The following is a 25386-nucleotide window of genomic DNA, read 5'->3' as shown; positions in this document are numbered from 1 at the left end:
AAAAGGGACGACAGGATGTGATCTAATGTCCCATGTGTTTCTGGATCAGGCCTCTTTTTTCAACGAGCCAATCTCCTGATAGACACTGTGTGTGGACATCTGCAGCCATTATGATGCTTTTAGCACAGTTCACTGAACGAGAGTTTTTGGATTAATCATCAATGTGGGTAGTGAAATTATTCATCGATAAAACATTGTTTTATTTTTTATTTTTGTACCTCATTTCCTATGTATTGTTTCTAATTAAATACCATTTCATCAATCCTTGTTTGAGCATTAAAGCCTTGTTTCTCTTTTATACTACCACAGGAAAGCATCACAATATAATCAAACGTATTAGGTATTTTGTCAATGCCTGTGTTAGTCTGACTTTTTAAAGTAATACTGTACCATAAAATCCTATGCAACAGTAATTGTGAGTTTTACATGCTATAGTTTAATATTTTGGGAAAACTACTTGTCCTCAGTTAGCTTAGCTTAACTGAAAACAAGGGAAAACAGCCAGTCTGACACTGCAGAGTACAAAATACCAACACATATAAAGCGCTCTCATTAGCATGTAGCCTACATGTTGTTTGTTCAATCTGTACCAAAAGATAATAAAAACATCAATTTGTGTGGTTACTGGCTGAGAATTTCATATGCTTCTGTCACCAATGACTTCCTAGCAACCTCAGGCTAACAACAGGCTAACCAGTTGCCAGTCTTTATGCTAACTTTAGTGTCCATGAAAACAGCCTGTAAAATTTGGATAAACTTCATAATATGCATAATGTTACGATACACTACAGCTATCAAACACATAGCTAAGGTTAGAGAAAGAGCGGTAGGCCTATATCGAGTAAAAGCTAGCTGGTGAGCTAACCACAGCTAGCCTCAGCTAAAGGTAAAAACTGCTTTCTGATTGAGTCTTTACTACTGGTTAAATGAAAAAAATACCCAATTAAAGTGGCTAAAATCTGGGATATTCAGTTTGAATAGCAAATGAACAAGACAGTTGGAAAAACACATTTTATAGTTTAATATCCAAAAAGGCAGAGGGCAGCATGCATTTTTAACTTATAAAGTATGTTCTATATGTAAATTAATTAAAACATTAAAATATATATTATCTAAGGCATTATAACATTTCTATCTAAATAGCCTACTGTTTACGGTAATTTAACTTGTAGCTTGTAGGGATGCAGCTTTAAAGGACCCCTGCATATTTTCACAGCCAATTTAGAACTGACATTGAAAAAAGGTAACACTTTGTATTAAGTGTTCTTAATTTTTAATTTCCTGTCACTTTTCTATGAATTTCCCTAAAAGCAACTGGTTGCCTATAACTTTTAATACTGTTCCAATGTTTCCATCAATGACTGTATATATATAGATGGACAACGTGTCTCCATCTGCTCTCATTGTATTGACTTGATGCCAAAAAAGCCCCTGTGACAGACGCTGCCATGTTGCAATGGTGACGTCATTTGAAGCCAGAGCTGTGCAGTAGAGATTGGCGGGTGGAGCCGCCGTAGCCACTTCTGCTAACCAAAACACACGTAACTTACCGAAAAACGACAAAGAACCCACACATTGGCATATTTAACAGCAAAACAGCTTCTTTGTGTTGGTCTGAAGCAGACGTTCACAGATATGGAAACTAAATTGTTTTAGTTAGGTTCCACTCGCCGTTCGTCCTCCACTCTGCTAATCCGGAACAGATCGGCTGCAAGAGCCGTCTTTGTCAGAGCTGTCAGTCATCCTTTTTACAGCATCAAATAACTAATTAAAAAAAACTTAAAATCAGCATGATAATAACTAACTATAATGACAGTAACCATGTTTGAGAAAAAATTATATTGCCGTGTTTTTTTTATTTTATAATTTGACTCATGTCCCATCTGTTAACATGGAGGAGGCGGGCTTTATGATCTGTACTGCAGACAGGCAGCAGGGGGCGCTGGAAATGTTTTGGCTTCACTTTTAGGGAGCTGTCATGTTTTTATATTTCCATGCTTTTAGCTGCCACATTTGAATGCTCTGAATGCTCTCTCAATTAGAGATGGAGGTGTGAAAGCTGCCTTTAATTTCACTCAGCATACAAATGTGACTCACCAAGGTCCTTTTAGGAACATCTATACAATCTGCTCCTTCGCCAGTGATTTTCAGAGTTTCATATCTAGTCTTTTAAAATTGAAAATGTTTTTTTATCAAGTGCATCTGGACTTAGTGAATCCTGAGCAATTGTGGTGAATCTTCTAGAAGTGGCCTGCTGGAGCAGAAGCCATCGAGTGCAGACAAGCGTGAAGACAATGATGGATGCTTGAACTCCAGTTGAAGATTCTGGGTCACTTGCGGTTAGCGGGTCTGTTGGGGTTTTAGGAGTCTCACTTACTAATCACATGCCTGCTGATCCGCTGTTTTCAGGCTAAGAGAGACACAGACCTCCTTGAAATTGGAGCAGACGCACTCTGATCCATGCTCTTGTTATTACTCATCATATTTTTGGCAGGCTGTTTTCCCCTTAGAGGGGCTCTGGACACAGCAACGTGTTTTTAACAAGTTTCCACTGATTCAGTGGAACATGTTCAGACAACATTCTCCAACAAATTCATTTTACAAAAGTTTACAACAGGTTGCAGCTCCTCATGTTTCATGTCATTATCCAGGACGCAGCACAGAACAGCATAGATCATATAAGCTGTTACACAGATCAGTAGGGACTCTTATAATCTTTGATCTCGATTTTTAAGGAGAAAATGAGAACTTCTGCCCCACTGTGTTAAAGCGAGGACACGTAATCAAACAGACCAAGCATGAAAATGTTTTGTTTACACATTCTATCAATTACAGCTGGGATGTTTCCTGCTGTCTCTGCACACAGCTGCCTGCGTCTTATGAACTAATACTTTTCATCTCTATTCTTGAAACTTTTTCCACTGAGTATTGTTCTTTAAAGGGCAGCTGTCTTGTCTCATGAAAAAGCAGACTTCAAAACACGGCCTAAAGTTCAAACCAGTGAGTGTGCTGCTGCTGTTCTCTCAGGCATCAATGTTAAACCAAAAAGCATTAACAGCTTGCTCTATAGGTTTGTATTACTGAATGTTATATATTCCTATTGTTTTTTTTCCCTTTTTGTTGCATCAATAGCGAGAAGTTTATTCAGTGTTATGGCTGTACCAAAGTACCCAGTTCATTTTCCAAACCTCTGGGTTTCTGGAAGCAGACATCACAGCACATCCTGCATGAGATAATTGTTATAACCTGCATACAACCTGAATCACTGCTGTGTTACATAACTACTCAAAAGTAGCAAACACCGGGTCAGAGTGACAAAAGAACAAACAGAGTCATGCACATGGACGAAAAAATGTTACTTTCCCTCTTAAAGGGCCACTACACTGATTTTTGCTGAGCCTTTTACAACGTCTTACAAACATTTCCCATAGTGCAACTTACTTTAAGAGCATTTTTCATAGACCCTCCCTACCTGGTGAACATCTTTAAAATGTGCAGTGTGAACAACAAGCTTTCTGTTATAGTTTGGTCTAGATAACGCAGATGACATCACTGTGACATCATCCAGGTTATCGCCCAGACAAACAAAGTTGCTCCAGAACATGAACCCATTTGGTGTCCAAATCCATCCATCCATTCATGATCTATACTGCTTATCCTGTAGGGGGTGGGGCTGGAGCCTGTCCCTGCCTGTCATTGGGCGAGAGGCGGGGTACAACCTAGACTGATCGCCAGTCAATCACAGGGCTGACACATAGACACAGACAACCTTTGATTTTCACGCTCACACCAACGGGCAATTAAGAGTCACCAATGAAGCTAACGAGCATGTCTTTGGACTGTGGGAGGAAGCCAGAGTACCTGAAAGGAACCAGCGCATGCACGGGAAGAACACACAAACTCCACACAGAAAGGCCCTCCATGTCCGAACTGGGATTCGAACCAGGAACCTTAAGCCTGTGAGGCAACAGCGCTAACCACCATCTTATAATAAACGAGAAATCTTTTTAATTTTTCTTGTTTGCATTTTAAATTAAGATAAGAGCATTTATGACATGATTCAACTTGTTCAGCATGTTTCCAATAAATGTCAGATGCAAACAGTCCAACATTTCTAATAAGGAAGCATAGGATGTAACACTTGTGAAATCTCATGAGTACATGACAGCAGTCAGTAGGGACCAATGAAATAACCTCACTGTGACTGCAGAGTAAGACCCAGAGAACTACAAGAGCCGAGCCAACGCTGCAGTGGAATCTGGGTCAGAGCTAGTTAACAGATTTGTCTTTCAGCCATGCTCCTCCATTTACACAGGAAAAACTACAGCGTGGCAGTCTGGAAGCAGGTCGCTGCAGAGCTGGAAAAGTGCAAGGTCCTCCAGAGGGGGAACATACGCAGACCCAGCCAGCTGACAGTGACATCCAAGTGCTGTCGCGTCTGAACAGAGGGCCATTATTGTGGAAGGTCACGCTAATATAGCTTCATACCAGACCCCTTAATTGTGCAAGAAGACTCATTTGTGTGTTTTAATTTCCTGCGGAGCTGGGAGAAGTGTGACCGTGTGAGTTTAACTTCTACTCTTTCACACTGAATAAACAGTGTCGCTTATGTTAGGACATCTGGCCGATATTTCCATTTTAACATCCATAAACTCACCATTACATTTGATCATTAAAGTCATGAGGCGCCATCTTAAATAAAACAGAACCGTAATGTTGTTACATCTGGTCCATGTGTCGTTTCACAGATAAACTGTCCAGCTTTTTAGTTTATGTCTTCAAAATGACTTGAAACATTAAGTCAATGTATTAGCCAAGGCTGCGTGCTTGATACAATTACTGAGAAAGAAAGAAAGAAAGACTAAAGTGAAGGCCACCCATGAACGTCGCAGCAAGACATTTATTTATTAGAAATCTTTCAGGAGATTCATACAATAGTGTAGTACTGAAGAAAAATTACAACCCCCCTCTTTTAAAATGCTGGGCGGCCACAGTGAAAAACATTTCTCATTTCACATTGGCTGTTAACCTTTTCACAAACTGTGAGTCAGAGACAAGGAGGCACTTAGACTGCTGTGTCCATGATTGTGGAAAAATTGACATGAATCTGCACCACTAATCTACTGTAAAGTTCTCCAAACAAATTACACTCAACAAAAGATTTCATTAGGAACAGGAAGTAATTGAAAACTGCACATTAACTGGATTAGTCGGGAGCTCGCCAGTGTACTCAGTACTCCGGTGTACTAAGAGGGAAATGTTAGAGAATTCATTTTATGTCCATCTATCTTATTCTGCAGTTAGAGTAGCCGGGCTGCTGACTAATCCCCTGGCTGGTCAGTGAGACATAGTGGTTCAGAACGGTGTCATGAATGTTTACAGACCTTTAACATTCACCTGAAACCAGACTTAATTTCCTAATGGTTAATTCTGTTCAGTGTTAGCTAGCTCCAATGTCTCATCTACAGCTTGGCTTTGCCCGGCTGCAGCTGTAAGTTTTGAAGCTTCATGGCCAATCCCATGTTCCCCGTGATCTTCAGCTTGCCCTGGAAAAATGCCTGTGAATCAGAGAAAAACAACATCATCATCATCATCATCCAGACAGTTCTGAATTTGAAGTGCTGTTGGGTCTGTATCAGAGAGAACTACATGCTGCTGGTTACAGGAGTTAACGTGAGAGATTAACTCAACCCAGGGAAAGTGGGGCAACGTCAACAACAGCTTATGAAATGTCAGGAAACTGCATGGCACACAGGCACAGAGCGGGGAGGGTTAGAGGAATGAATGCTTGTGGACTGGAGGGCAAAAAAAGAGAGATGAAAGGGTAAATCAGATCAGGAGGTAATAATTTGACCACTGAGTGAGCAGGAATTCTTTCATTGTTACCTCAGTTCTCAGAAGGAAAAACAAAGCGTTTTAATTTGTTTTTTACATGTTCGTACAAAAAAAGTCATCCTGTCCAAATTTTTATCTTAAAAATCTGTGAGAAATAAAAGGTTTGCCACAATCACAGCTATCTTTCATGACACCAACACAGTTTGATGGCTGTAATGGGGATTCCTGATACATTTAATCTCTGTAAATGGACACTGACTGATAGCAGAGACTTCCAGTACAGTGACCTTAGTAGGCCTCATGATTCATTTAGCCATAATAATTTAGAAATGGATAAAAATTGGACACAAAGCAGGTAATAATATTAAGATGAGATAGGTTTAATTAATTCCACACTGAAAAATGATGTGCAAATAATAATGAGAAATTGAGAGCTCTGTTTTCTGCATTTCAGACTTATCTTGAAACAAATGGCAACATTAGTATTTCTTTATTTTTCTAACTGTTACAATACAAAGATTAAAACCAAATATGGATCTAATTGAAGCTCCCAGTCCAAAGCACACTTGTTCCTGCTAAAGAAGAGTAGACTGGTTTTACAACTCTGCATAGTTTTTAGCAACGTTGCTCCAGCCAGAGCAGACAGTGCATTAGTTGGGGATTATCTTCAGCTTTGGATCAATACATATTTGGTGTTTTATTTCCAGCAGCATGGAGGTATATGTATGTGGGATTTCATCAATATTAAAGTTGTAATCTTGAATGTCTCAGTTTCGTTCTCTTTGGGGGCCCCTATCACAATAAACGGTAATTGCGGGAGAACGCTTCCATATATATAAATATATATATATATCCACATATCCAGACAGTGTTGCATGTGTGACGTCCAAGGTTGGCTCCGGTAGTAACTCCTGATTTTCCTCGCTGACGGTCGTTTTCCTTTTTAGACTGTTTGCCTTCATCTGAGCGTCAGTTTGTTTCTTTTTCTTTGGATTTTCACTTATTTTTGAAGTTGTATCTGTAGTCATCCATCTTTTCTTTGTTTGTTCAGCCATAGTAGATTACTGTTTACTCGCAACACTTGCAGAGAGCGGAAAAGCAGCCGCTTAGCTCCGCCTACCCTCTCTGGCAGACCACTGCTGGCTGACGGACAAAGCGTCACTAACTGGGCGGTGCTTTTGATTTTATTTTTTTCGAAAGTTTTGTTGTTTTTGTCTGACTTTTCTCCTTTTTTTGCACATGGATCACACTTTAATGTCTCAAACTCATGCTTCAGATATGTCCTGTTTTGTCATGTCTCTCTCCTGTTTATGCTGCTTACAGGAAATCTGTATTATGTTTTTGCCCTGCACAGCAACGACTTTATGGCCTCTTGGCTGAGGGCTGTAAATTGGCAAAATCAGCCAGTAAAGACACAGTGCAGTGTTTCCTCTTAGCTTCACCCAGGCTCTTACAAAATATCATGTTAGTACCACGTCCAACTGGCAAATACATCTGTTCCACTTTTTAGGAGAACTTTAGACTGGCTGAGGCAGGGGACATAAACTGCAGGAAAAAATCATGAGGCCACTACATAAGTCACTCAGCCTCTACACCAATATAACACTGATAACATACTGTATGATACTGTAAAATACCATAAACACAATTTAGTGTATGAAAACAGGCTAGTAATGACCTGGATCTTATATACAGTAAAATCTATATGCTTTAACTATCTCCTTTTTATACAGGAATGTAATAATAAACTTATTAACAGAGTATCAATTGATCTACTATGCACATTTTTGTACATGCTATAACAAAAGTAATGTTAATATGATGCTTTAAACTATTTTTATTTATAGTCATTTTTTCCTGTTTATTACGGCTGTTAAGAGATCTCTACTGAGAAGATTTCACTCTAAAAGATGGGGCACAAAAAGTTTAAAAATCAGGCCAATACCTGAATCAGATTTGTTTTCAAATAGATTAATCTGAGTCACCAGTTTAGCTGTAGTAACTTTTCAGAGCTGGAGAAAGACCATATACAGCTTTTTTTACAGGAATAAGAAATGAATAGTTCACTTCTCCAGTTCAGTCGAGTGCGACTGCAGAGCAGCTACACCAAAGGTTCAGTTACAGAGTCCTAGCCCACCATGGAGCATCCCTCATGACTGGCTGGTGACAGCTGCAAGGGAGGTTGTAACCGTGTCTATTGCAGAGGTAGCTTACTTTATTTTGCTTACATTCAGCTGAGCTGAGAAATTGGAGCAGCCAACAGAAACATGTCGCTCTGCCCTCAATCTCCTCACCTCTGACTTTTCATCACAGCTTTGTAGTTATGTGATATTTAGACATGACTCCGTTGTAACTGTATAGAGTGCAATGCAGTTTCTGTGTCCCTCTGTGTACAATGAAGCAGCCATAAAAATTGTTGAGATGTGATACAACTCAGGAGCTTTTAGACTCTGAAGTGAATCATCCAACTTTAGGACACAGCCATATTTAACAAATTCTTAAGTTCACTTGAAGCTTATATGGTGTTTCAGCTATCTCAGGAGCTTAGCACAAAATTCCCTACTGTGTTTACACAGCAAGCCAGCAGGAAAACAGTGTCCTGGGAAATAAAAAGGGGAATTTTCACACTAACAAGCCTGTAATTTTAGGAGATTCCCACTTGATCTGACAAAGTCAGACTGCTGAAACCTGATATTAAATATAGAATTGTATTAGGAAGGGGTCTCTTCATTGCCAAGAAGAAGGTCGTTTACAGCAACCGAAAACTGTTTCAATTATAATTTGGGTGTTGTTTCTAGACAAACTGAAGAACTTTGAACCTGTCCTCAAAGACAAAGTCATCAGTTTTAAAAATGCATCAACTCTGAGTAAATTAAATATGGATATTGAACTTTATGTCTCAAAGCTGCTCTGGGAGAAAAATAGATCCTGCGTGATAAGATAACAGAGAGGAGTTAAGAGGGCTGTGCAACCAGTGGACATTGGCTCTCTTGTTAGCCATGGCAGCAGACATTGAGGATGAGATAGGTAGATTGTAAATACTCCCACACATTTGAATTTAGGGTAAATGACACATTTGTGCCTTTTCTGAGTCAGATTCATCACTGATACCACAAGCAAACAAGTCCACTCAAAGCCCGCCCAGATCAAATACTCACAGTCTGTGGGTTCATCTTCCCGGTCATCAAAGCCAACAAGTCTGTGTCCGACATGGAAATGGTACAATCTGCTTTCTTAGCTGCAGGGCAGAGAAACAGAAGCAACGCTAAATTCAGGAATTGGAGCATAAATGTAATAACTCCGAAAAGATAATTACAATAAATGCGAAAGTGTAATACATTTATACAAAGATAAAGTTGAAAAACAGTCAGTACAGGCCTTGGACTTTAAACTCTAGTTGAATATTAACGAGACAACATGTCAATATAGGTTTGCACTGTCATATGACAGAACAAAGAGCCCTGACACAGGGTTATTCTTACCGGTGTCATTGTGAACACAGCCGTTACCGTTCTTCACATCCACAAACCAAGTTGCCTCCTGCCCGTTTGGTCCATCTTTTACTTTAAAGGCAAACACTCCCCCGATCTTCTTCACAAACTGCTCACCTTCCTGTCAGAGGGACACAGAGATTTCATGTGCAATTAATACTACAGCAACTCTGTTACTGTAGAAGTAGTACCAATTTTGTTGATTGTTTTAGGAGATGTATATGTTATCATCTGCATATCATCTGATAGTGTGCCGACACGATACCAGTGCAAAAATATATACAGTATATATTATGTATAATAGCCTGTGTGCTACAAAAGGAAGCTTGTATACTGTTCAAATCTCTATTTTACTGGAGAGATTTTAGTGTAACCTGTTTCTTATTTGCTCACATTTTGCTTGTTCTCACTAACAATAAACACTCTGCTAAAACTGTGCAATCGTTTGCTATCGTTATGGGGTAAATCATAGTCACATTAAAACAGTAGTGCTATGCAGCCAATGGCAGTCATATAGTAATATGGTGGCAGCACGGAGTAGCTTATTGTTTTGGAGCGATGAAGAAGGTGTCGGGGCAATGCATAGACAGGCTTGCTCACCTATACCCAATACCTTATTTTAGGCTACAACTGAGGAATTTTTGATACTGAATTCAGTACAATTCTAGTGAATGTGGGCCTACAGCCTCATCTTGGCATGTTTGGGTAACATCCGAACTGTCATTTCATAGCACAAAAATAACTTTAAGCTTAGGTTGACTCAATCCCACAAATGGTTTCCTCAAAAACTTCATATTGGATTCATCTCAAGCTCACCGGATAGGCTGTCTATGTAATGAAAGGATTTGTCAACAATGAGAAAAAGGGCAACATGAGAGAGCAGTGTGGATACTTATAGAAATGGTTTTAGTGTAATATGTCAGGCAAGTCGTGAGACAGATTTAAAATCCTGCATTCTGAGTTTATCTTTAGTAAGAGAATCCTTTGTCCTACTTTTGTATTTAGGTAAATTAATTCCATAAATCAGTAAATATTGAGAAGGAAGACATTATTGATTTTAATTCAGCTCCAGAGTTATCTCCATAAACAGTGATGTATACAGTAGTTGTGATACATGTAAATGAACAAAAAATATTTCTTTTTAAAGAACCACTCAACTTAAAGACAAGAGTATAAAGTCTAAGCTCTGTAATGAAAAACATTGTCCCCTATTCTAAGACATGTAATCACCTCTTGGAGCTTCTTGTTGATTTCCTGGAACACAGCATGTGCCTTGAACCCCTCCAGTCCGTCACTGGCACTGGTGTCAATGGCTTGAATCCTTGACATGGTGAAGGCATAACAATGAGAAAGTAAGGAAACAAAGCACCAAATAATACATGTTCGTCAAACACAAAACAATCTGATTGTATTTGTATCTTTTTATATTTTTGTTGGAACATGCTTATCGTTTTTTGGATCTCACCACTGGAGCTCAGTGAGTGTTTACCATTGTCAATTTCACAATATAACATGTGAATACCACCAATTAGTCATCAACTCTGAGGTAAACAACAACACACAGCACCCTTAATTATCGCCTCCGCAACTGAAAGTAGGTGGCTTAAACACTGTGGCCTCCACATTTGACACCTTCATTGCCTGGTTCTCAGTCGTTGTATCTTAACATATAAACAGCCACTCCATCTAACACCTTTAAGCACCTGTTAGTTAACGTGTAGCTGATAAAGAGCTGGCACTGCATGACAAAGTTAGTACACAAGCATCCGTTGGTGAGGATATCTAAACCTTTTCAAGTATGCAGTATTATCACAGTTGTACGGAGTTGAAACCATACTCTGTGCTAATTATACTGTAACACAGACGTTTAGCGCGCTAGCTGAAGCCTTGTAGTAGTGTGTCAAAGAGCTAAAGTTACGAGAAAGAGTCGTACCTAAACGTATTCATAGCATGCTGTTTTTATGACATTTCATAGCTAACATATTAACCGTGCACAACGAGGGTGACCTCAATGAATTATTCAAAAGCATGTTACTTAACGTTTAATTCCTAAACGGTACAATGCTTAGCTGGTGTCCTTACCTTCGTGTCTGTATTTCAGGCATTTTACTGTAATAACGTTTGAACAAACAGTGCCTCAGGTTAAACAAACCCACTGGTGTAAGTTAGCCTGTGCTGTTTGCTAACTTCACTTCCTTCTTTCTTCCTATTCTCCCGGATCTTCAGACTCGATGTGTCGATGCCAGATAGCTCAGAATCGTCTGTGCCTCATTTGTATTTCAACCATAGACTGAATTCAGCTAATGATGCACCGATCAGGATTTTTAGCGCCGATAACGATTACCGATTTTTTAATAATGAGATCTGCCGATCGCCGATTTAAATGCATTTTTCCAACCTAAGAACATAAAAATCCTAACACAGAGAGAGAAATTAATACATTATGATCTTAGTGTTTATTAGCCATGCAGCTGATGCAACAGCACTGTTCAGAACTATTAAGTGTGCTGCACATCATAGACAAATGAAAACAAGGAACTTTAACAAATTTAACATGTTCACGTGTGCATAATGCCTGCAGTGGGTGATCTCATCTAATTGTTCTTCCGTCAATGACGAATTTATTTTTAATAACGGTGGAAAAATATTAAGTCGAGCGTTGATAAATTAGAAAACTGAGTGCAATCTAGTCATTTCAAGTAATTCACACCCCTGTCCCTTTGGTTGAGATTATGAATATTAACTATTTATTATTTGTAGTGTGTTAAACAGACTGCCGTCTTTGGAGCACGTCTGTGTCTGTGATCACTGTGGGTCACAGAGCGGTGACGCTGTACCAATGGAGCAGGAGCAACGCATGCTGCGGGATTTCCTCCTGGTCAAGCGAGTGCTTGCATTTGTTGAGGGGATCTTGCTAACTTCTTATCACTTCCCTGATAAATGTTGCTTGACTTCTAAACTTTGGCTGAAGTGGCGCTGGTAATTCAAGCAGAGCGCGGGTTCTTAACTTGGAAAAATAGATATACTACAATTTATCATACGCTATAAAAGTAAGTTCTCCTTTTTAAGCGTGATTAAAAAGACCATAGTTCTGGCGTTTTAGCACATTCACTACAACTTAATGTTATTACATAAAACAGACAGCCAACAATTAAACCATCATGCTGTGTTTTAGATTGTATCTGTTGTTTTCTACCTTTCCTGGCAGCCTTTGATAGAACAAAAACGTTTTTTTAAGGAAAGTATTCCATCTCAACTCCCACAAATCTGTTTACATTTTTGTGAGCAAAGGCAGTTCAACATTTTAAATCAATACTGCATTATCACACAAATGTGATGTTACACTGATAATGACTTAAATACACCTGATTTTTATAGTAATGAATAACAAAATTGAAGCTAGTTAAAAGAGGCGACTCACTGGTTTTCATGGTGAAATGAAAAGAAACCAATAGAAGTCTAAAACTGTAGAAAAACACAACATAAAAAAAAGCATGCACTTTAATAATCATTGGATTCATAGTTGACCCAGCTTAGACCATTTGACATCCACTGGGTCAACAAGACCCAGAACCAACAAGATGTTTTGACTCACTGTTATAGTCTTAATTTTACGTTTCCCATTTAGTAGAAAACCACCAAACTGTAGTGTTGTTTCGATCCAGTAAAACCCACACAGGGTCAGATCATCTAATTGGAACCTGGTCATGTAAACCCAGTTTTCATCTTTGCTATACTGACCCATTAATTGTATTGAAGAAGCTAATACTTGGTAACACAATGATCTGATGAAAGGTGCTGATTTGATTTATGTGCCGTATTCACAGCCAAGACATAACATATTTCTTACTCGCTGTAGTGTCAGCTACAAAACGTTACCCATATTATACTATATAATATAGCATTACTATAGGTCCACTCAAAAAGGTGACATTTCACCAGGCATAGGAGGAAAGTGCCTTGCCTAGTGACATTCCTCAGCCACAAGAGCTTTTAAATTCTATCCATTTTTCTGCACATTTTTATTCTAAATACACGCAGAGGTGCACGCACACACACATACACACAGAGAGAGAGGAACTAATTGTGAAAGATGAAAAGGTATCCTCCAGGCTTCATGCCAATGTTTGGGCTACTGCGCCTTTGATTTAAACGAGTTCTGTCTGAGCTGATGATTATAATGATGGTAGAGTAAGAGAAGGAGATAAGCTTTAATGTCAACAGCCACTCCATACAATTTTAATGTCACTACTCTTGTGGAAGATACAGTGCTGGTTGAGAATAACAGCAGGATATCATTGTGTCAGACAGCCAGATAAGAGACCATTTAAAGGTTTAGAATGCTGTTGTCTGCATGCCCGAGGCTATGCAAAGAGGGCAGGTCAGCAAATGACACTGCATCTCATGTACACAGCATGAGCGGAGGCAAACAGCAGAAAATCTCATCAGTCTAATGGAAGCAGTGAACTATCACCCTAGATGCGAGGCTGGGGGTGGGGGGTGCTCGGATAGTAGCAGAGCCTGGTGCGTGGGGGAGGGCTCAGGCCAAGCACCCAACTCACACTCACAAATGGTAGGCTCAGTGCTTGCCAGGTGATGCTGTCCTGTTACAGGATTCTGTCTGGTCTTTTTTTCTTTATCCGATGTGTGGGGTTTGAGCTCAGACCACACAGCTCTGTTAGCCAAAGGCCAGAGCCTCCTCCAGTCAGGTACTGCACTCTGCTGGGCAAAAAAGTACATAATAACTTGTTGGAAATGGATGGTTGAAAGCAAGAGGGGAATCAGCTGAAGTAAATTTGTTCTGCACAAAGCATCAAAAAGGTTGTAATCCTAAGGTGTGATCCAGCAAATGTGCTTTTTAAAAAATGTTATACTGCATGTTTAAGATTTTACATTGTAAGTTATAAAATCTTAATTTGATTTGCACCTTTTTAAACTTTATATCAAATGACACAATTACCAGGAAAATATATATATATATTCTTACGCAAAAATTATACAACAATCAATCATCACTCACAGCAACCCTTGAGTTAAAGAAAGTAAGTAAGTGAATGAAGTAAAGTGTTAAAAATGTTTTTTTAAAGGGGGCAGATTTTTCAAAAGCTGGGGAATCATAACAGTGGTCACTCAGCGATGCGAGGGAATAGTAATTTGGAATGTAAGCAGTAGATAAGCAACGACATATCTTTAAATATATTTAAAGATTCTAGGTTCACTGCCTGCCCGTGCAACAAAAAATCTGATAGAATATTATTATAATTTGGGATTTGATAACATTATAACAACCCCTATTTCAAAATGAAAATTATAAGACATAAAATATATTATAAAATAGAAACTAAGACATGCACTTAGTTGACATTTTTCAGTTTTCAGCAATTGCTATGGTGGTTAATGAATAACTCCTACATATCTTTGGCATTTCCATACTGCTACTGCTATAACTATATTTTATCTTGGTTTGATTTAAATCTATAACACGATGTTTAAGTCAAGCCTCCTTATGTCTGTGAAATTATGATACATGTTTATCCTGCCACTAAAGTCCATGTTATGCTTACAAATTGTCAATTTCACTGATATTATGGCCTTCATGCTCTACCTGCATGCTTTACCTTCTCTCTGAACAAACAGAGCAGCTGTTTGTTGCAAATAAGCAAAGTAAACCTTGTTTAACTGGAGGTTATTTATGTTTTGTGTAGACAGTATAATTGCAACGACTACATCCCTGCTGTAGAGAGGACCCACACTACTCTACACTCAACTCAGCTCAAGTAACTGCAGAAGAAGACGTCTACGTCACGTGACAAGTTTTGCCGGTTAAACTTCCTGTTATGAATTTAGTTATCAATTGATTCTATTTGCTCTACAGTATCAATTAACAGTGTATGCAACAAGTCGCGAGTGCATTTTATGTATGAAGTATATAGTTGCGTTGGCTTTACGCGTCCATGGTCTCAAACTGCTTCGGAAACAAACAGGTCCGCTAAGGAAATTTGTCAGCTAAAGCTAGCTAGCTATCGTATTTACCTTGAGTGACAGCAGTGACACTGAAGTCTCTTTAGATTGTGCTTTTGTCAATCAGCTTGTAACCGTGAGCTTTCACGATACGCCGATAAAACTTAAAACCAATTGGTGTTCCGTTTGCTTGCTAGCACCATGGCTAGTCTGCTTTCAATGAAATGCGCTGCCTCTCTGAGGAAGTCTGGAAACCTTATTCATTTAAGAACTGCTGCTCTGGGCATCGATAAAAGAAACTACAGCAGCAATAAGGGCTCTTCATGCGACTATTTGCACCAAAGCCTTGTGCCATCGATGCATTACCAGAAGAGTTTACCCAGGTAAGGAAATATTGGTAACATGTTCATATTACCCTAACATTTGGTGTAATTCAACAATACTTATATTGTCGAATATATATGTAAACAACCTTGGAAATGCCAGGTGGAAAGGTGTTTAAAGTTATAGAAGGTGACCTATCAAGCTTTTAAATGGATGTAGGTGAAAGTGCAAAATAGATTTTGAATCCATGACCACTAGGGGGCCGTGGTAGGACTGTAATCTCTGCTGGCATCTAATATGTACTGGACTGTGAATGGCAATATTTTCACTTTGATCACTAATTTTTATTTCATTGTTTAGGTTACCAGTACCAAAACTGGAGGATACTATCAAGAGATATTTAGCCGCCCAGAGGCCTCTGTTGGATGATGACCAGTTCAAGTAAGCTTTCTTAAGAAAATCAACCATTTAATTATCTTACTTATGATTTCTATCTTGTTAAATTTGATCAACAACATTATTTATTGTGTATCCTTAGAACTACTGAGAAACTTGCACAGGATTTCCTGTATGGTGTGGGGCAACAGCTGCATGAAGAACTGGTTGCTCAGGACAAAAACAATAAGCACACAAGCTACATTTCAGGTATATTTGCTATTCTTACAATCCCCAACCTTGAAAAGAACATCACACATCCATACACTTCTTACTGAATCTAGCTGAAAAACATCTTTTTTTTCAGGACCGTGGTTTGACATGTATCTTTCTGCACGAGACTCTGTGGTGTTGAACTTCAACCCCTTCATGTCCTTCAATCCTGACCCCAAGACAGAGTACAATGACCAGCTTGTGCGAGCCACCAATGTGGTGTGTTCTGCAGTGCGCTTCATGAAAACCTTGCAAGCTGGATTACTGGAGCCAGAGGTTTTCCACCTAAACCCGGCAAAGAGTGACACAGACAGCTTCAAAAAGTTTATTCGCTGGGTCCCGTCTTCACTGTCTTGGTACGGAGCATACATGGTGAACTCTTACCCCCTGGACATGTCTCAGTACTTCCGCCTCTTCAACTCCACCCGGATTCCCAAGCAGGGGCGAGATGAGCTCTTCACTGACGAGAAAGGGCGACATCTCCTAGTCATGAGAAAAGGCAACATGTATGTGTTTGACATTGTAGACAGGGATGGAAATTTGGTGAATCCTGCAGTTATCAAGTCCCACTTGAAGCACATTTTGTCTGACCCGACACCAGCGCCTGCCTTTCCTCTCGGGGTCCTGACCAGTGAGAACAGGGACGTGTGGGCCGGTCTGAGAGACAAGCTGATAGCTGCTGGCAATGCCGACGATTTACGTGTTGTTGACAGCGCCATTTTCTGTCTCTCTCTGGACGATGAAAACATGAAGGACCATATTCATATCTCCCACAACATGCTGCACGGAGACGGCTGCAACCGTTGGTACGACAAGTCCTTCAATGTCATTCTGACCAAAGATGGACAAGCAGCTATTAATTTTGAGCACTCCTGGGGTGATGGTGTAGCTGTGCTTCGCTTTCAGAATGAGATTTTCAAAGACACAACTCAACAGCCACTGGTTCACCCGGGCTCTGATGCTGCTGCTGTGGATTCAGCCTCGGCCGTCCGCAGACTGCAGTTCAACCTGGACAGCGACTTGGAGAATGGCATCAAAAAAGCTAAGGAGCATTTCGATTCAGCGGTGTCAAAACTCACCATTGATGCCATGGAATTCAAGAAAGGTGGAAAGGAACAGTTAAAGAAGAGCAAGTTGAGTCCAGATGCGATAGCCCAGTTGGCTTTTCAAATGGGCTACTTGAGGCAGTATGGACAAACAGTGGCCACATATGAGTCCTGTAGCACTGCCGCCTTCAAACATGGCCGCACAGAGACCATCCGGCCTGCCACCATACACACAAAACAGTGTGCACATGCTTTTGTTTGTCAGCCAGGACAACACAGTGTGGAGCAACTTCAGGGCATGCTTAATGAGTGCTCCAAATATCATGGACAGCTCACCAAGGAAGCAGCTATGGGTGGGTATAAGACATTTCTACTTTATAGATAAATACTAAATCTACTACCAGAAAAATATTCAAAATATTTTCACACCATTCCATTTTTTGGGTTTAGGTGCTTTAAATTAGATACATTTTTCTTTTGTCATTGTACTGTAATATCTGCCTTCCCTGTTGTCAATTTTATTATGTGCTCTGGTTATTTATTAACAGAAAACATTATCTAGTCTGAGCTATCTCGATTCACAATCGAGCAGTGCCCAGAGTTGTTATATCAAATCGAAAGCATGATCTGATAGCAGAGCCTGAATTCACAACTAACAGTGCAAACTTGAGCAAAACATTTCAGACACTTAACGATCTAACTGTATCAAAACTCCCATGTTATAACAATAACCTTTAACTTACAAGTGGTGTTATTCTTTAACATGCATTGCATATTCACCTGTGCAATTATCAAAGTGAATTTGCAAGTATTAGGCTAATAAAATAGATTGAACAAGCAACTCAACTAAGTAGTTGTTGCGTTAAATCCCTATATGCAATGTGTTGCCTTTGCCCTCTGTAAATATCACAGCCAGTGTACTAACCACTGTTTTTTTCTCACCAGGCCAAGGTTTTGACCGTCACCTGTTTGCCATGCGATACCTGGCCAATTCAAAGGGCCAGGCTCTGCACAGCCTCTACGCAGACCCAGCTTACGCCGCCATCAACCATAACATCCTCTCTACCAGCACCCTCACCAGTCCAGCTGTGAGCCTCGGCGGCTTCGCCCCAGTGGTGCCGGATGGTTTTGGTGTTGGCTACGGTGTCCATGACGACTGGATCGGCTGCAATGTGTCCAGCTATCCGGCTCGCAACGTCCATGAATTCCTGCAGTGTGTCCACAAGTCTTTGGAGGACATTTTCACTGTCATCGAAGGAAAAGCACTCAGCTAAGAAACAAATGTGTTTTTCCAACACCAAAGAGAAAAAACAACTTTACATACAACTGAGGGGGAATGCTGTAATCACCCTTAGCTCCCGAATTGTTTACTCATCTGGGAGTAAACAATTAGAGAATAAGATGAATAATATATTTTATACAAAAAAAACACAAGTAGAATAATGGTTCTTTAATGTTTTTTGGGGAATTAAATGCTTGGCTTTGTTGGTTTGGATTTAAAATGTATTTCTGGTAGCGGTTTGGTTATCAATGTATTAAACAAATCATCTTGTCAGTTTGACTGTGGACAAAAACCATTACTTTCATTCTGTAATAAAAACTACATTCAAAATCACATACTGAAAAAATGTTAAGCTTTCTGCTTGACTTGATCGTTCTATTGACTTTGCAAAATCTCAGTCTCTAAAGTTTGTGACACAATTTAGCAAGCATGCCTTTTTTTGACAGCAGGATACAGTACACTGTAGTCATGCGTTGGTTCTAGTTCTGAGTTTTCATAAAATAACGATTAACGAATAATGATTCTGGGTGCTGTACATATAATTTATCAACTAGGGCTTCTCTGCAGTACACCTTACAATTATGCGGTTAGATTTTGTGCCTTATAAAAATGTGAATTTAAGAGCATTTTCTGATTTTCACTGTAATACTTTTCATTCATATTGTCATTATTTACAGCCTTATTGATGTGAATGTCTTTTGAAATAAAAGTTAATTTAATCGTATTTGCTCCATTATTTTACTGCTAGTGTAGCAATGATCTGCTCCCAGTTTAAATTGCTACTTTTAGAGAATTAAACATTCTTTGTAGTTGTCAATCAAATCAACCTCATGGCATTTTTTTCACCCTTTATTTAGAATAAAAAAAACAGTTCCACCAAAAGCAAATGTACAAATGCGGTAGTACAACAACAGAAAAATTAGCTAAAGCAATTAAAATGAGCAGAATCCACATTTAGATGGGCTTGATCTTGAAGTGTAGGCCGATGAGACTGAAGACGAGACATTTAAGATCTTGCACCAGGTAGTAGAACACTCGAAGACCTTCAGGGTCCCTGGAACAAAATGCCATTTTCAGTTATGCCTTTTTATTAGTGATTGATATACACTGTCTATTTCCCAATGCCTGGTTATAGTACTCACTTTGACTGGTTGACGTCGATCAAGGAGCCAATTTTGGAAGTTGTGAATGAAATGTGCTCGTCTCCAATGACAATCTCCAGTTCCTGAAAAAAGGACAGAAAAAATGCTAATCATTCTTTATGCTTCAAAAATGTTTTCAGTCAAACTAATAAGAATTTATTTACTGAAGAGCCAGTGTTAAGATTATAGTTTTTAACCATTCAGAGTTCATGTCTATGTGACAAACAATGACAAAAATATCAGTGGATTGATCAAAGATTAAAAGGTCAGATGCTCTATATTTGCTTCCAATATACTGTATGTGACCTTTTTTAAATGAAATTAGGTAATGAGATGTGATCACCAAATCTAGAACAAAAATAATGTATTATGTGATAAAGGCATAAACGTTTTTGTACTAAGTTAGCAAACAGTTTTTTTTAACTGCAGTGGGCCCTGTATAAATGACAAAATCAACCCTGTACAGAAGTACAGAACTAGAGAGTCAAGGGGTTTACACTGCTAAATGATCTGATCACTGTTGGTTAATGGAGAAACAAACCTGTCTTCCAACTCTGTCAGGAGGTGGCCACAGTGCGTCGTCTTCCTTGGTGATTTCACTGTCATCAATGATCCTCTTCAGCTCCTCCATCACACTTTTGTGTACGTATGCCTGGGATGGTAAAGACAGGAAAGATAAACCAGTTTGAGAATTTGCACATCCAAGATATGAATAATATCACTATTAAAATATGAACCTAATTTAATTTACTGAAATGGAGAAAGCCTTGCTTGGTTGACCATCACTTTCAAGCCACCCAATGAAGGCCAGCATACCTAATCTAAGCTTTTATACCATTTAGAAGGTAAGAACAAGCAATCAAGCACATAACCTGATCACAAGATTGTGTATGGGGTCCCTTCGTTAACGGTGAGATTATAAAGTGACAATAAATTAAATCTCAAACAGCATGGACTACCATTGATTCGGTTTTGGAGCAAAGCTTCCTCATCAGTAAATTTTTGTTCATAATAACTTACCTCTTTCCTGATCATGACGTCATTCTTGTAGTTGCTGTTGTTTGCGTACCTCAGTTTACCTGCAGAAAAAAAGCATTGAATATAAAGTAGAAATGTGAAACAATGCATTACTTATAACAAAGTCGAGTATCTCACCATCCCTACAGGCCGCGCGGTACATTCACGCTTATAGGGTAAAGCATGAACGTGAATGCATTTATAAGTAATATATTGCTGTATTGACTCAGTCTAATATTAACTATAGTGATTTATTTCACAGTGTAAACCGAAAAGGGAATTTGGCGCTAGCAACTGCTCTAGAGTCCGCTGCGGCCTAGCCACTGCCGGGTGGCTAGCGCCATTAGCTCAAACGCAGGAAAGCTAACACGTCTGTATTACCGCCAAAGTGAACTTACCGTCAGGTCTGAACTCAAATTCCAAAAACTCGTGTCCAAACTTTCCCTTGTGTCCAACATAATATCTCAAATAGAAGTCGCTTGTTGACATCTTTACTCTCCAGAAAGTACTCTTTCTAGTGAAGTCTGGTGAACAAAACTTAGCCAACAAGAGCAGCCTGGATCCTCGCTAACCACGAACGCATGCGCAAAGGGCTGCAGCGTTTTGAGATACTTGTGCCCCGAGTTTTGTCTTTCAGGAAGTTGTTACTGTGTACTATTCATGTAATTATTTCATAGACTACAATTTTAGACTCATTATTTTCGCTTTATTTTCTATTGCCATATGGTTTATTTTTTACTTAATTAGTCAGAGATTAGACTGAAGTTGCCTTATTATAAAGTAGAAGTCAAATTACTTCAAATGCCTAGACATATTGGTCCAGTAAGGCTAATTGTGATTAACCTTAATGTTTGTTTGTCTAATAAAGTAAGTGTCGTCATATTTTTGAATGTAAAATATAAAATGGCAGTTGGGCAAACATCACACCAATAAGGCAATATTTCCAGATTCAAGTTAAAATGTAGATTCCTATACATTTAATTATGGTACTTATTGGTCCGATTTTATCACTTATCCTTTTTCAAGATTCAAGATGTTTATTGTCACTCCGGTTATACAAGTACAACTGTGTGAAATTCTTATGCTGGGAGGCTCCAATTAAAAGGGTTAATATAAGATATAAGGGACATCTGAGAAGAGGGTCTGCCTGAAAGACTTTACCCAGGGATCTCTATACTAAACTCATTATGTGATGTCGCATGTTACTGACGTCATTACCTTCCTTACGCTTCTGTCTTTACAGCACACGTGTGGTTGTTGAAAACTTTTACCCATGGCAGGCTCATTTTCCCAAGAGCTAGAGGATCTGTTGAATCCTTTGCCTAAATTTGCTGATCCTGAGGATGACGAGGACGAGGTAACCAAAGCTAAAGTCATAGATAAATTCAACGAGGACGATGTCGAAGATGGGGTCGGCCACAGTGCTCTGCGGAAGAACAACACATCCCTGCTCGCAGAAACCGACAGACGGTATGTGGGGAAGGCAGTCTCACGTAAACAGCTACTGTTGGATATTGAGGGCTCTGGTGAGGATGATGATGAAGAGGAGGAGGATGGCAGCATACAAGAGCTGGAAGAAGATGAATCTATGGGGGATGAAGAGGCAGATGAAGATGATTTAGAAGATGATGAGGAGGAGTTGGTGGACAGCGATGCACAGCTAGATGCTAAACTGGCATCTAACACAAAGGGCGGTGATGTGACCTTTCCTCAGGGAGTGGACTTCCGGAAACTGACAGAGGGCATGGATGACCTTGGAGTGAGTGAAGATGAAGATGATGATGAAAGTGGAGATGAAACAGAAGGGAGTGATGAAGATGAAGGCTCTGATGACGAAGAGATGGAAGACGACGATGAAGATGATGAGGAAGAGGGAGTTGTCCGCACATTTTCTCAGGACAAAGTAGATGAGGAGGTCGAGAAAGGAAAGGCCGTAAAGAACCAGCTGGCCCTGTGGGACCAGCTGCTTGAGGGTCGGATAAAAATCCAGAAAGCTCTGGTGACCACCAACCAGCTTCCTCAGCCTCAGACTCTCCCTGAGTTCAAGAGGAGGGGCGGAGCCGAGCTCGCAGGTGAGCTGAAAAACACCCACAAGGCTTTGAAAGCTCTTCAGAGATCCCTGCTGGAGCTGCATGATCAGCTGCTGTACCAGAATGCAGACATGAGGAGCATCGCTCTGGGTAAGACAGGAGATGAGGGTGAGGACGAGGAGATAAACAGTGATGGGGAGGAGGATGAAGAGGGGTCAATGCAGGAGGGTGGAGCGCCTAAACGCAAACTGGAGATGGCAGAGTACCCGGAATTCATGGCCAAACGTTTTGCCGCTTTCCAGCCTTACAGTAACGCTACGCTGCAAAAGTGGCACGACAAAACCAGACTCACGATGGGTAAAAGCAGCAAGGGTTTTGGGGCATTTGACAGAAACATACTGACCCAGGTAGAGCAGGTGCTGATGGACAATGAGAGGCTGGTGAAGCGCACTCAGACCCGGCGCTCAGAATACAGAGTCCTGGGAAAAAAAGAGGCCTCTCCTCTCACCTCTGAGACCATCTTTATAGAGGGAGAGGAGGCGGAACAGCAACTGAAAGCCAACACACATCTGAAGGATCTGGATGAGGATATATTTGATGATGATGATTTCTACCATCAGCTACTAAGAGAGCTGATCGAGCGCAAGACGAGTGCAGCAGACCCCAATGACCAGGTTGCCATGGGCAGGCAGTGGCTGGCCATCCAAAAATTGCGCAGCAAGATCAAGAAAAAGGTGGATACCAAAGCCAGCAAGGGGCGTAAAGTCAGATTCCACATCCACAGTAAAATGGTCAACTTCATGGCTCCTATCGATCACAGCTCAATGAGTGACGAGGCTCGCAGCGAACTGTATCGGGGACTCTTTGGTCAGAACTCAGCTGCCAGGGAGTGATTTAAAGGAGGAACCTGAGTGGAGCAGATACCAGGACTTAAACAAAGCAATGCCTCTTTGCAGACCCTTGGATGATGCAGAGGAGCAGTATGGGTTCGGACACAACCTGGCAGACAGTGATGGTGCTCTGACATGGCAGAATATGGACTCATAAGGCACATACAGTTCTTAATATATACCTCTTTACTGAGTAGCATTTTCAGTATGTGTGTATGTTGTGCCTGGTGACCAGTTTGTAATAAAACATGCAATACATGATTTTTCTACAAAAACAAAATGCTTTTTGGAGTGTTAATGAGATATAAAGAAAAAAAAAATTATTCTTAGAAAAAAAAAAGGATGTTTGCTTTTGTATTTCCATGCCAGACTGTTTGTAAATGAAATTTTCCAATGGAAAAATAAAAAGCAGTGTATTGATAGCGGAAGTGACCTAACTTGCCTGAGATTTTACCGGAACTACATCAGCACCACGTGTGTGTATATGGCCTATTACTCAAAATACATTATTTAAATACAAATTTTATATTTATAAACTCTGTTTGTTTCCCTGAGGAATTAACTCGCATACATTTGCAGGTATGCAATTCTTCTCATAACTGTAAATATTTTAAATGGCAACTATTCTACTCCAAATATACATTCAATGTAACTGGTGATGTGGAAAGTTTCAAAGAAGAGAAACTATATGTATTAACAAAATCCTCCATATCTGTTCTCGTGTGTAAATCCTATAGGCCCCTGTAATTTTTGCAGTGTTAATTAATTTAAATTGTGTCAATACTGTCTATAACGAATTTATATTATTTTTCGACTGAGTCCGGTATGTTGTGTGTAACATGAGCGCCCTCTGCTGGAGCCCCTGCAGATGGTGAGGTTTGTGCTCCGTCCCCGTGGTAAATTCATATTTATGAGCTCCACTAAAACCCTTTAAAATAGTTCGTTTTTCTTGGCAAAAAGTGCTATTTCTCTATTTAGTAAGTTAGTAAGAGTAACTTAATCATATCACCCGTTAGTATGCGTTGCTAGCTTAATTGTAGCCTCTTTATTTATCTCCGTGATGTAGTTTACTAACTAGCAGTTAGCAAAATTGATCTGTTTTTAAACTATTTAGGGAGCTTATTAGCCTACTACAAAGGTGGCAGAGACCTAATATGCTTCTATTATTTCTTGTTCATCACACATCATTAGAGAGAGACCCCTACATAATATTTTTAGAAAGCAAAGTATAAGCATTACAAAATATAAACAGTATCCTTAATTTATTACGTAAACATAAATATACGATCTCTCGGGTAAAAACCTTGAATTAAGAGGGAAAAACTAAAACTCATGTCACTGTGATGTTTCATTCTTATAATAAAAAATATATAGGCTATAGCCTAATAGAGTTCTCTACGGCTATATCTAAAAATATATATATATTACTCAGAATTATTATTTACACTAAACTGCATTCAACTCTTGTTTAAGCTAAAAGTGTAGGGCCTATAAAACCTCAATTGAAATTAGTTTAAGATAAGACAAGGCCGAAAATAAATCTTCTCAATATAGAGTTGGTATCTTTATGGAACAGCTTAAATGAGTATGTTAAAAGATTCAGATAATAATATAGGTAGGCTACCCGTTGTTAGAGCCCTGCGTAATATCACTCACTGTCCAGAAACAAAAAACTGTAGGCTGCAGATGCAACAGGTCCCTGCTGCTGATGGCTATTTCA

The 25386-nt window shown here is 39.6% G+C and overlaps 4 protein-coding genes across 4 annotated transcripts; 2 read left to right on the top strand and 2 right to left on the bottom strand.

Moving 5' to 3' along the window:
- Positions 1-4886: 4886 nt before the first annotated feature.
- On the bottom strand, positions 4887-11559 carry scp2b (sterol carrier protein 2b). The gene is made up of 5 exons (XM_069680273.1): positions 11409-11559; positions 10557-10647; positions 9318-9447; positions 8994-9073; positions 4887-5558 (listed from the first exon to the last, which is right to left on the bottom strand). The coding sequence occupies exons 1-5, from the start codon at positions 11429-11431 to the stop codon at positions 5463-5465; spliced, it is 420 nt and encodes a 139-aa protein (XP_069536374.1). The 5' UTR covers positions 11432-11559; the 3' UTR covers positions 4887-5462.
- A 3885-nt stretch (positions 11560-15444) lies between these two features.
- cpt2 (carnitine palmitoyltransferase 2) lies at positions 15445-19260 on the top strand. Its single transcript, XM_069680101.1, has 5 exons — positions 15445-15670; positions 15972-16052; positions 16150-16256; positions 16354-17658; positions 18251-19260. Exons 1-5 carry the CDS (start codon positions 15489-15491, stop codon positions 18577-18579), a joined length of 2004 nt encoding a protein of 667 aa, XP_069536202.1. The 5' UTR covers positions 15445-15488; the 3' UTR covers positions 18580-19260.
- A 169-nt stretch (positions 19261-19429) lies between these two features.
- On the bottom strand, positions 19430-21314 carry magoh (mago homolog, exon junction complex subunit). The gene is made up of 5 exons (XM_069680184.1): positions 21145-21314; positions 20750-20808; positions 20271-20381; positions 19730-19812; positions 19430-19641 (listed from the first exon to the last, which is right to left on the bottom strand). The coding sequence occupies exons 1-5, from the start codon at positions 21233-21235 to the stop codon at positions 19542-19544; spliced, it is 444 nt and encodes a 147-aa protein (XP_069536285.1). The 5' UTR covers positions 21236-21314; the 3' UTR covers positions 19430-19541.
- A 697-nt stretch (positions 21315-22011) lies between these two features.
- aatf (apoptosis antagonizing transcription factor) lies at positions 22012-24084 on the top strand. Its single transcript, XM_069680223.1, has one exon. It carries the CDS (start codon positions 22020-22022, stop codon positions 23667-23669), a length of 1650 nt encoding a protein of 549 aa, XP_069536324.1. The 5' UTR covers positions 22012-22019; the 3' UTR covers positions 23670-24084.
- Positions 24085-25386: the final 1302 nt, after the last annotated feature.

Source organism: Semicossyphus pulcher, unplaced genomic scaffold (genome assembly GCF_022749685.1).
Source record: "Semicossyphus pulcher isolate SPU_LCO1_2020_fin unplaced genomic scaffold, fSemPul1.0.p SCAF_4, whole genome shotgun sequence".
Lineage (NCBI taxonomy): Eukaryota > Metazoa > Chordata > Actinopteri > Labriformes > Labridae > Semicossyphus > Semicossyphus pulcher.
This window is presented reverse-complemented; position numbering and strand designations above follow the sequence as displayed.

Excerpts from the sequence above, each read along its gene's own strand:
- aatf (XM_069680223.1), top strand. The coding sequence starts at position 22,020 with ATGGCAGGCTCATTTTCCCAAGAGCTAGAGGATCTGTTGAATCCTTTG.
- scp2b (XM_069680273.1), bottom strand. The coding sequence starts at position 11,431 with ATGCCTGAAATACAGACACGAAG. Across the intron at positions 10,648-11,408 it reads CCTGAAATACAGACACGAAG|GATTCAAGCCATTGACACCA; the intron begins GTAAGGACACCA and ends CACCATGTCAAG. Across the intron at positions 5,559-8,993 it reads GGAAGATGAACCCACAGACT|GCATTTTTCCAGGGCAAGCT; the intron begins GTGAGTATTTGA and ends TCTGATTCACAG.
- cpt2 (XM_069680101.1), top strand. The coding sequence starts at position 15,489 with ATGGCTAGTCTGCTTTCAATGAAATGCGCTGCCTCTCTGAGGAAGTCT. Across the intron at positions 16,257-16,353 it reads GCACACAAGCTACATTTCAG|GACCGTGGTTTGACATGTAT; the intron begins GTATATTTGCTA and ends CTTTTTTTTCAG. Across the intron at positions 17,659-18,250 it reads CACCAAGGAAGCAGCTATGG|GCCAAGGTTTTGACCGTCAC; the intron begins GTGGGTATAAGA and ends TTTTCTCACCAG.
- magoh (XM_069680184.1), bottom strand. The coding sequence starts at position 21,235 with ATGTCAACAAGCGACTTCTATTTGAGATATTATGTTGGACACAAGGGA. Across the intron at positions 20,809-21,144 it reads ATTTGAGTTCAGACCTGACG|GTAAACTGAGGTACGCAAAC; the intron begins GTAAGTTCACTT and ends TTTTTTCTGCAG. Across the intron at positions 19,642-19,729 it reads ATCGACGTCAACCAGTCAAA|GGACCCTGAAGGTCTTCGAG; the intron begins GTGAGTACTATA and ends ATTTTGTTCCAG.